General features: G+C 38.9%; 1 protein-coding gene across 1 annotated transcript; it reads left to right on the forward strand.

The window, feature by feature from the left end:
* The first annotated feature begins 2,285 nt into the window (after positions 1–2,285).
* Positions 2,286–3,303, forward strand: LOC141613184 (protein FAR-RED IMPAIRED RESPONSE 1-like). The gene is made up of 2 exons (XM_074431923.1): positions 2,286–2,476; positions 2,820–3,303. The coding sequence occupies exons 1-2, from the start codon at positions 2,286–2,288 to the stop codon at positions 3,301–3,303; spliced, it is 675 nt and encodes a 224-aa protein (XP_074288024.1).
* Positions 3,304–11,592: the final 8,289 nt, after the last annotated feature.

The following is an 11,592-nucleotide window of genomic DNA, read 5'->3' on the forward strand; positions in this document are numbered from 1 at the left end:
AGAAAGGGTCCCCGAACTCGGGAATAGGTAGCCACCATTCGTATCTAGTACGCCCAAATTGCTCGAACTTCTCCAAAGAAATTAAAAGCCTGTTTGCAGCCATTGTCATTTGTGCCAAATTGAATTAGTACTAATCCCATAAAATGACAAGTCCGCCTGCAGATAACAGGCACCAAAGACTCTATCTCATAACCTTGGCTCATTAAACAGATCCGCAATTTAGAGAGGTCAGGACAAACATACTTCCCTTTTTTATTCATATAACCTGGAACATTCGCCAAAACACAAGTATAGGGAAATACAAATAAATGAGACATTGTGTGCAATAGGGATTTTTGAAATGTTTTACAGAAGAGAGAAGAGAGGTTATTGGTATATACTATTATGTTTCAGAAATTAGATATTTATAGGCCTGGTATTTGGCACAACTCACAACAATGCTCTTCACATTACCCATATATTAAATTTTTTGATTGAATGCTTGATTGTTCAATGTCCTTTTCTTGGGAATGGAACTGTTATTAACAAATCAACAAAATATCTAGATACATACAACCTGACCTTTTCTTAAAAGTGAATTCATAATCTTCACCAATTTTTTTTTTAATTATTTGAACTGATAATCTGATACTTTATTTAGTGAATCTCGGACTTTATTTGGTGAATCTCAGCATATAGTTAGTGAATCTTGGGCCTTATTTTGTGAATCTCTGTTGTTAAACGTTACTGATGCAATTTATTTATTTCTTATTGTGTGAATCAGAGAGCCTAGTTTGTGAAACTAGAAGGTTATTTTGTGAAACTTAAATAACTAATATATATACAACCTGGGTAAGATTAAAACTAAATAAGATGACAAATTCTGAAAAGTTTGCACAAGTTCGCACCATTGAATGCTTTAATTGTCTTGTATCAGTAATATTGCATGCTTTCTTATCTATGGTTGTCGATGTCATACATATTATGGTGTTCCTACTATTTTGTTAATTTGAAACATTATTATTGTGAAACTTTATTTGTTAATATAAGAGCTAATAAGGCTCAAATTGACGTTGCAGCTTCATTTCAATGGAGATTACAGACATTACAGTAACTGGTGATAATATTGCTGTTGAAACAGGTAATCTCCTTTTTTTCGCTATTATCATGATTTTGTGAATATGTGAGGTTATTTTGTGAATCTAAGAGTGAATTTTGTAAACCTGAGAAGTTATTTCGTGAATGTATGCTATAATATCCTGAATTTGATCAAAATTTATCAATTTCGTCCTACTTATTATAGTGTTCCTGCTGATGTTGTAGGTCTAACTCCTGATACTACCTCTACTGTTTTAACAAGCCCTACAGTACCAACTATTTCCACACCTACTACTCTTATAACTTACACACCGAGTGGCAGCCAACGATGGATAAATAGGATTGATGAAAGTTTACACCAGCGATTGGGAAAACATTTATTGACTTAGACTCGATGATCTTTGTTTTATGAAACGTATGCTGTTGCTTGTGGGTTTAAATCAAGGAAATCTTCAAGCAAAAGGTTTCGTGATGATATTATCGAAACAAAGTGCATGGTTTGCAATCGGGAAGGTTGTAATAAGAAGAAAAGACGACCTGCCCTAACTGGTGTTGCGAGAAAAGGCGGATGAATCCGTTGCATCGAGATAACAAAATAGGTGGTACAAAGAGCAAACCGAAAAAACCAAATTTGCTAAACGTAGGGTGAAAAAAGGTGGAGGAGAGGCAGAGAGTTCCAACAAAGGGTCAACCACAAGAATAACAAAGATTAGAAGGTGGGGCTGTCCAAAGAATGATAAAGTTCAAGTTCCATGAGAACAAGTACATGGTTGACGTGTTTATTGAGGGTCACAATCACCCGCTTGATGTTGTGAAAAATAAGGAATTTGAGAAACTTGCTTTGAAAATATCAATGAATTTCATATGCAAATGATTGTCGACAATTCAAAAGCAAATGTTGGTCCTAGCTTAACACACCAACTATGCACTCAACAATTGGGTGGTTTTCAAAATGTCGGGGCAACAATCAAGCAATTCAAAAATTTTCAGAGGGAAATGAAGTGTCTAATGAACAGTCATGATGGGGAAATGTTCAAATCACGCTTAGACACCCTAGCTGAAACAAAAGGGCTCCACTTTGTTTATGAAAAAGATTCCAAGAACGCATTGACAAGGATTTTCGGGCGGATTGTGACATGCAAAGAGCGTATGCTCTGTTTGGGGATGGAGTTTCATACGACCCAACTTATGGTACAAACAAGTACAACATGACGTTCACGCCTTTCACGGGCATTGACCATCATAAAAGGTCAATCACATTTGCATGTGCGCTTATAGAACATGAAAACGAGGAGTCATTCATGTGGGTATTTGACCGGTTTAAAGCAGCTATGGGTGGGAAGGAGCCTAACTACATCATCACCGACGAAGACCCAGGAATAATTAAAGCGAGTTCCAGGTATGTTTACAAACTAACTACAAAATTTATATAGTCTGAATCCGAGGATAATACATGAGATTCACAAAATAACCCCCGTTTTACAAAATAAGCTATAGGATTCACAAAATAAGCTATATGATTTATAGTCCGAATCTGAGGATAAGACTTGAGATTTACATAATAGTGCATCATATGACTTTGTTATGTGAAACTGCGTGAATTTAGTTATTATAAAAAGATGGTGACGGTCGATAATTTGATTTTGTTCATTGCGGCTAAGTTCAAAACAAATAAAACATCGGTTTTGCATGTGGCACATCATGAAGAAAATAACCGACAAGGTTGGGAGTAAAATTTGTAGAGATACCGACTTTTTAACCCGTCTGAACGGTGTTGTATGGGACGATGACCTGGAGCCCGGGGAATTTGAAGAGAAGTGGCTTAAAGTCATGAACGATTTCTCCTTGGAAGACAATACGTGGTTGAATGGGAAGTTCGCTGATAGATACACATGGATACCCGCTTATTTCAGAAATGTGCCAATGGGCGGTTTACTACGAACTACACAAAGGTCAGAGAGTGCTAATAGTTTCTTTAAGCGGTTTGAAAACAAATACGGGACATTAACTGAGTTCTTGGTGCGCTATGAAAGCGCCACTGACCACCAAAAGCACCTGCTGAAGCTCCGTGAAGAGGAGAATGCGAATTCAATCCCGAAACACTCGTATGGGTCAAAATGGGAGACACAAGCAGTGAGAAGCTATACCCATGCGATGTTCTATGAGTTCCAAAACCAGGTGAAGCTTTCAATAAATACCTGCAGTTTGGTTGGATCACTCCGCTGAGATCCCGTGACGAACTTTGAAGTGTCGTTAGTTGAGGATGCAAAGAAAGGACTAAAATTTGCGATTGAGTGCGGTAGAAGCACGAATGATGTAAGGTGCACATGTAAACTGTTTGAAAGGAGAGGTATTTTATGCAAATACATCATTTGGGTTTGTTCGGGAAAGTTTAAGGACATACCTGATAAATATATTTTGCAAAGGTGGAGCAAGAATGCACTCAAAAGTGACGTTTATGATTGGAATGGGAATCTGTTAGAGAAATACAACAATACCAAGACAAAACAGATTGGAATGTCCGTGGTGTGGTCCGAGATTCATTAATCTGTTGGTATGCTCAAAAGAAAAGAAGAGTCGGATGTGAGAGAGTTTGCCAAGTTAATCAAGGAATTCAGGACAAAACTAGAGGGAAACACTCAACCGTTGACAAAACAACAACAAATTGAGCTTCTATTGGGCTGCAAGGTTCCAGAAGAAACCAACATCTTACCGCCTAATGTATCTAGGAACAAAGGCCGTGGTAAACGGTTGGTGAGCAAGAAAAATAAGGCAATCAAGAAGGCGGAAAAAGCAAAAAGGTTGTGTGCTAACTGTAAGCGCAAGGGTAACCACGACAAAAGGAATTGTCCATATGATTTTGTAGACCTTCCTCCAAAGAATCGGGTTTGTATTCATCTACGCAACTACATCTGATATTAATCAAGTATTTTATTTATCTGTTTATCTTATTTTGAGAATCCCGAGGGTTGCTTTGTGAATCCCGTGTCTTAATTTGTGAATCCTGGGTCTTGTTATGTGAATCACATATCTTTATTTGTGAATCACATAAATGAGACTGATTGTATGTAGTAACCTGATATAATTCCTCACTTTGTAACATAAATGACAACAGTTGGCTTATATGAATGTGATTCACGCCGTGTCACCCAATTTTGCATGATCCTCACTTTTATTATTGTACATCTAATGTTTGTAAACATCTTTCTAATTCCAGCTCTGTCTTTTACGTAGGGAGAGCTAGCGGACGAAGAAGTAGAAGAGGAAGGGGATGAGGATGAAGAATGAAGGAAAGAGTCTTCTTAAGCCTTGAGAAATAGATATGATGATTGAAGAAGACACTGACAATTTTGAAAGGAGCAGTCTTTTAGTTTGGCAACATATTATTGGTTTCCAAAAATATGGACATCTTATTTGTTTATCTTATTTTTGTGAATCTGAGAGGTTCTTTTGTGAATGTAAGAGGTTGTTTTATGAATCTTAAATCTTAATATGTACAAAAGACCTGGAAATCTTATTTGTTGGTATTAATTTGTGAATCCTGGGTCTAATTTTCGCGATTATTAGGAAGATTCGTAATCTTATTAGAAAGGAACAGTCGACTGGCTAAACGGTCTTATTTTGTGAATGACACACTTTAAATATTATATAAAATGGATGAGTGTGAATTATAGACGTTATTTCATGAATCTTACCGTGTGAATGACAATATATAAATCCGAGGTCTAATATTGTGAATCGACTTGTTTTGTGAATCCATCTTTTGTGAATATCGTCTTTTTTTTAATCTCAGACATTCTTTTGTAAATCTCAGGTCTCATTTTGTCGACTTGTTTTGTGAATCCATCTTTTTGTGAATATCGTCTTTTTTTTTTTAATCTCAGACATTCTTTTGTGAATCTCAGGTATCATTTTGCGAATCAAACGCTTTATAAATCATCCACGTCAAATTCAAGCGACTAATCAATTCCATTGATTAAAATCAACTATTACAAAAGGAGATCTACTAAATAAGCAGATTAGCACCCAACTAAATGACTAATAACATATTCACTAGAATACTTGATATATCCTGCATATACCATCTAATACTATACTAACATAATACTTGATTGTATCCACCACAAGTTAAATTCCACGCATAAGGGACAAATGCCTCCGACGAACCAACCAGAGATAAGTAAGTATACACTGCATAACACCCAAAACTCACAGCAAAAGAATAAATGCTGCCCCGTTTTTACTACACGCTCACAAAGACAATCATGAAGAATAAATTCCCAACCAGAGAAGCATACACAAAGAACGATCTCCCTGCTTCACATCATATCACCACCATAGACAAGCACATCTTGCTACTTATACTCCTATATCGTAAAAACACATAAAATATTTCAAAATATATACACGGACAAGCATGGCTCGCTACTATTCAAAATATCACGGATACTATGAATGAATGGGGATTTGATATGCAAAAGTTATTAAAGAACCGGACTGTACTGCCGTTCTAGTATTTGCATCCCATGAAAGTAGTTGCATCATTACGGACTTTCAAAAATCGGCATTCTCTCGCAATTGTAAGAAATTATAGTTGAAATTAATGAACAACACAGTTTCAAATACAGATTTCATGTACGTATATCTTTTTCAACTTGTTTCTTACCCGATAATTGTCCGGATTCTCGCCAATCACCGAGCTCACAATCCAACATACTCAAATACCTCAACACGTGAGCTCCACAATCAAAACTGAATGTAGTATAGTGTTCAACTGTTTAGTAAACAATATTTAATTTCCGTAAAGCGGACACATTAGGGAATAACTTACTTATTTGATTGTTGAGGAACTTTGAGAGTTATAACCCCGTGAGAGTGCAGAAACCGCATGGGATAATATGACGGGGAACTACTTGCCAAAATAGGATATAATTTGGCCACCTGAAAATGTTTCGAGTTAATACTGATTGTACACTAAAAATGTTTTATATACTCTGATTCACAAACTGTCAAGGGTTAGATTAGGCAAATAATTAATACCGTGTCTATGGTTGTATTATGTACATCATAAGACTCAGTCTGTTGTTGCTTGAGTTGAGGATGTAATTCGTTTTACTCTCCATATCGCATATACAAGCCCACCAATGTTTGTCTTTGATCAGCGGTATAAAAACCTGATATAATAAAGATTAGTCTCCAATTTACAGCCCTACATGTCCGCCACAAAAAAAAAAAAAAAAAAAAAAAAAAAAAAAAATTGTTGAGGGACCAGACCTTTCGGATTGTGGCACCATTCACCGGTTTGTATGTCCCACTGATGTATTTTTTCCAAATACAAGGGTTTTTCTTCTTTGTACAGTTCTACATACCACAAAAGGTGATTTTACAAACCATATCAATTTGGGATAATCAAGATACTTGAATATTAAAACAAGTTCAAAGCTAACCACGATGACAGTCGATGGCAAGTACAGAAGATCTGGTCGATGAAGTGTCGTCTTAATCCCAAACATATCAATCACCTAAAAAAACAATATTAGGAATGAAACAAAAGATTACAGATAATACAATGAAATGAACGCTGATAGTAGTCTACTTACTTGATCCATAACCCACTGACGCGGTCTAAGCGTAGATAATGCCGCTCGTGTGACTTCCATCCACTGAGTACACACCATAGCCTCGCTGTAGTAAGGCACATTAAGAAACATTACTAGAATTATCCAAATAAAAATAAAAATTAAAGTAAAGGGGCAAGGGAAAAGCACAAAAAAATAAAAGTAAAGGGGAAAAATACTTACTGTGTGACATCTCTTCCTTTGGGTGCCAAATAAACTTCACAAGGTCGTCTTCAGAATAAGGTAGACGCGCGGTAGCCCCGACAAATATTAATAAGACAGCTTAAGATCTGTGATTCACAAATCAAGATCTTTGATTCACATAATAAGACCCACGATTCAGAAATTAAGAACAACAGATAAAACCAATAATAACATCTAAGATTCACAAAACATGATTAATAAGGGAATGGGTCATACATAGGCACACAATTCCACTCTTCTGCACTTCGTTCGACAGTAGCTTTCAACATGTTGTCACCGGAGGTCATAATTCGAAGGCATAACTTCAATGCATAGCGTTTCAGGTGACTTACCTATAAATGCAAAACAAAAAGTCCTTATAATTATTCCAAAGTTCACGAATCGGCCCTGTGTTTCAGGAAATTAACTCCAGTCCGACAAATCTAACTCTCGTGTTCACAAGGTTAAGTAAAGGTATCTTACAGAAGTTATAATTAAAGGACAGTCAGTTTTGTTCCCTTTGTAATGCTCCAACAGGTGAAACAAATAGACGCCGGTATCCATTTCACCAGACTTCAAAATTGAAGGAGGGATAAACAACTCAGGCATCATGTCAGCCACTGCTGCGAATCTTGGTGAAACCCAATTAATGAGCCTGTCTTTCTACACAGACACAACCTAAATTAGCACTTAATTATGTGGATGTGTTACATGCTTGTCAAACACTTTGATCGTGAATTCACGAAAAAAAAGTAAATTCACAGCTTTACATAACCAAAAATGGAGGAAAAGACGCACCGTAGGTTGCACATAATCAGAATAGTTAACATCTACTCCATTCATAGGGTGTATGATTGTCAATTTATTCCATCGAAGGTCGAAACAAAAGAAGAACGGTGGGCATGATGTAGACATGATTGGAGTGCAAATCTGAAAACAAGACAAGATGAAATGAAAAGAAGAACATAAAGATGAAAATAGGTTTCACAAAACATAATAACACCAAACCAAAACTTACTAATTGAACTGAAGAAACATCAATATTTTCCGATAACCCGGGGGAACTAACACCGTCATTGGAGTATGGAACAAATAAACGAACAGAGAATCCGGTGATTTCAACTTCTCATTACTGTTTAGGATCTCACACCAAATATTTACAGCTTCAGAAAATACTTGATCACCTTCAGGTATAGTCCTCAACATGCTCCTTGTCAATCTCTGAGTGTTACTTTGAAAAAGAATATCACTGCACTCAACAATCAAAACAATCAGATTCGCAAAACAAGCCGTCAGATTCGCAAAACAGTCTATTGGATTCACAATATAAGCCCTACGATTTATAAATTGTCTGATTCACAAAATGAGACCTGAGATTTACAAAACAAGTTCATAGTCAAATACCTTTGTTCTACTGTTGAGCAAAGCCCGAAATCCAACAGTATTTTCTCCTCCCTATTAAAAGGAGTAATAACACTGATGTTTCTTTGGAGATACGGAGATCGATAGGCAACAGCTGGAATTATCTCTCTTCTAGGACGCACAATAGCAGGAGTATTGACATCAACATTATTGACATCAACATTAGTGACATCAACATGATTAGAAACTGATGGTACCGATAATGTAGGAAATCTGGTTCCCTCATCCTCTTCCCTCTGACACTGATCTATTTTTTCCTCACCTTGTATGCTTTCCTCACCTGGTCCCTCTTCTTCTGCTTTCTGGCATGGACCGGTGGTTTCATCACCTGACAAACGGTTTCCATGACGACGACGAATGTACGGTGAGTGACCAATGGTTTTTCGTGCAATTGCTCGATTCTTCCACACACGCTTTTCGGAGATAGTGGACGGACGATCGGAATCATTGGAGTATCGGGTAAATCAATAACAATTGGGGTTTCGGCTAGTTCGACAACCGGTGTTGGTGTTGGCCGGGACGAGGATCAATAGATCTGTCTTCTTGAGAAGACAAAAAATGATCGTCGTCTGCTAGCGTGCCTCCACCGTGGGCAATCCGATGGGGTTGGCAATCTTGGTTTACGACGTTTCCGAATGGGTTTGCTTGTCACTTTGGGATCTGGTGCACGAATCGGTACAAAAGTGTCATCCATAATTTCCAATGTCGCACGTAAATCAGCGTCGGACCATCCACCCATCCTGTCCACATCGTCATTAACAACGTGATCATTCTCCACAACATTCGCTGAAATGGATAACGTGTTTCCAACGATATTATTGACCACGTTGTCCAAATTCGATTCACCGTCCTCATCCTTCTTAGCATCCTCATTATTACCCATCTCTATATTTTCCTCCTTATTCCCATCATCGGCATTTTCTTCATCCCCAACATTCTCATCAAACTCATCCTGTTGGGATGAAATATACCCGTCCGCAATACCATTAACGGCTGCCACCATAGTAGAGACCGCTGCTGAGGAAGGTAGCTTGATCGTAGCTTGAATAGCAAGAGATCTCAGTAGCTAGCGAAAGTCTGCACGCTACCTTTGCGGCTTCAAAGCAAGTTTGTGAACAATCTCACACTTACTTGTCACTAAGGCCATCGGTTTCCTTGTCACCGCAATGTGGAATATCGGACCCTATATCCGGTTTGCCTTCTTCGTGGTATTGGATGGTTGATTTGGACCGAACATGCTCAAGCTTTGTGACCGGTGGCTGAGGTGCGGGTGCGAGTGTGTGGTAGCTCATGACAAGGGAGGCTCCACGAACCTTGACCGAAACCTTTTTTGCCTTCAACTCCTGTTTAATTCTTTTTGCAATTTTTTCTTTCGTCCAATTACAACAAGTTGGAAACTGTCTTACGACCAATCTTGATTTGTAGACGAAACGGTCCAAGTAAATGTACACGAGCACCATAATGGGTCCACCAAAAAAATTATCTCCTTTCAAGCGTTTGACATCTCTCCACTCCTCCTTTTGCCAAGACTCAACTTGGTCACCAACTTCTTTTGATGAAATTGCACCAATTGAATTCGGAATCGATGAAGTATCACCTAAACTTTTTAAAATCCTCAAACTTGCGCGATTCCCTTGCACACCACCCAACAGAGACGAGAATATGTAAACGATGAAATTTCGTTTAAAGTCATCTCCACTATCTTTCTGCATGGATAATTTGTTCAAGACGTGGTGATCATCGATATATTTGTGTGGATATTGCTTTCGGAAATTTTCCAACGTAGCTAAATAAGCAGGACACTTATCCACATGTGACGCTTCTTCAACAGGTCTTGAACCCATTGGAATGCTCATGCAAAGATGGATGTCCTCCTCTAATACAGGGAGTTTTTTGTCAAATAACCATCCCTTTCTTTGGGTTGTAATTTGACACTAGCCAATAAGCAAGGTCCCCTGGAACCTTGTCTGTTTCAATCATTAACAGACCGCCAAAGCCCATGTCTTTTATAGCTTGAATCATTGATCGCTCGGTGGATTTTTCGTATCTTTCAGAAAGTTGTACAACCCTTTTGGCGACATTCGAGTCCTCACTGTAGGCGTCCCTCTATACGCACCCTCTTTTTTTTCTTTGGAGGAGCGGCGGCTTGCTCAACAACCGCTTTGTGATGGTCGCTTCATCTTGTAGCTTGTTTCACAATAATCATCTTTAGCGTCACAAAATAAGCTGAAAGGATACACAAAAATAAGAACTAAGATTTATATAGTCTATTTTGGGGGATAGGACCTGAGATTCACAAAATAACTCTCCAGTTTCACGAAATAACCTCAAGGATTCTTTTCAATAAGACATAAGATTTATATAGTCCGAATGTGAGGAGAAGACCCGAGATTCACAAAATAACTCCCGCCACAAATTAACCTCTATGATTCACAAAATAAGGCATAAAATTTATATAGTCTCGAATCCGGTATAACACCCGACATGCACAAAATAAACCCCAGTCTCACAAAATAAGCTATAGGATTCAAAAATAAGCTATATGATTTATAGTCCAAACTGTTCTTGATCCAACGCCAAGACCAAAAGACACCCTAGGAGGGGACGGGTGAACCCTTTTTTGGGGACGGGGTTAACATAGGGGCGGGTGTCCTAAAACGGGACGGGAAAGGGTTTAGGGTTGGATTAGGCGGATACGCTACCGCGGATCCGCCTAATCCAACCCTAAACCCTTTCCCTTGTACATAGTCATTCGACCAACGCCAAGACCAAAAGACACCCTAGGAGGGGACGGGTGAACCCTTTTTGGGGGACGGGGTTAACAGTAGGGGGCCGGGTGTCCAAAAACGGGACGGGAAAGGGTTTATGGCTGTATTAGGCGGATCCGCTACCGCGGATCCGCCTAATCCAACCCTAAACCCTTTCCCTTGTACATAGTCATTCGACCAACGACAAGACCAAAAGACACCCTAGGAGGGGACGGGTGAACCCTTTTTGGGGGACGGGGTTAACAGTAGGGGGCCGGGTGTCCTAAAACAAAACGGGACGGGAAAGGTTTAGGGTTGGGTTAGGCGGATCCGCTACGCGGATCCGCCTAATCCAACCCTAAACCCTTTCCCTTGTACATAGTCATTCGACCAACGACAAGACCAAAAGACACCCTAGGAGGGGACGGGTGAACCCTTTTTGGGGACGGGGTTAACGATGAGGGGTGGGTGTCCTAAAACGGGACGGGAAAGGGTTTAGGGTTGGATTAGGCGGATCCGCTACCGCGGATCCGCCTAATCCAACC

The sequence above is a fragment of the Silene latifolia genome, chromosome 11 (genome assembly GCF_048544455.1).
Source record: "Silene latifolia isolate original U9 population chromosome 11, ASM4854445v1, whole genome shotgun sequence".
In the NCBI taxonomy this organism is placed as follows: domain Eukaryota; kingdom Viridiplantae; phylum Streptophyta; class Magnoliopsida; order Caryophyllales; family Caryophyllaceae; genus Silene; species Silene latifolia.

What these genes read in the sequence shown, in the direction of transcription:
- LOC141613184 (XM_074431923.1), top strand. Translation starts at nt 2,286, where the DNA reads ATGACGTTCACGCCTTTCACGGGCATTGACCATCATAAAAGGTCAATC. An exon ending in ATAATTAAAGCGAGTTCCAG is followed by an intron (nt 2,477 to 2,819) that starts GTATGTTTACAA and finishes TAAAATTTGTAG; the next exon opens with AGATACCGACTTTTTAACCC.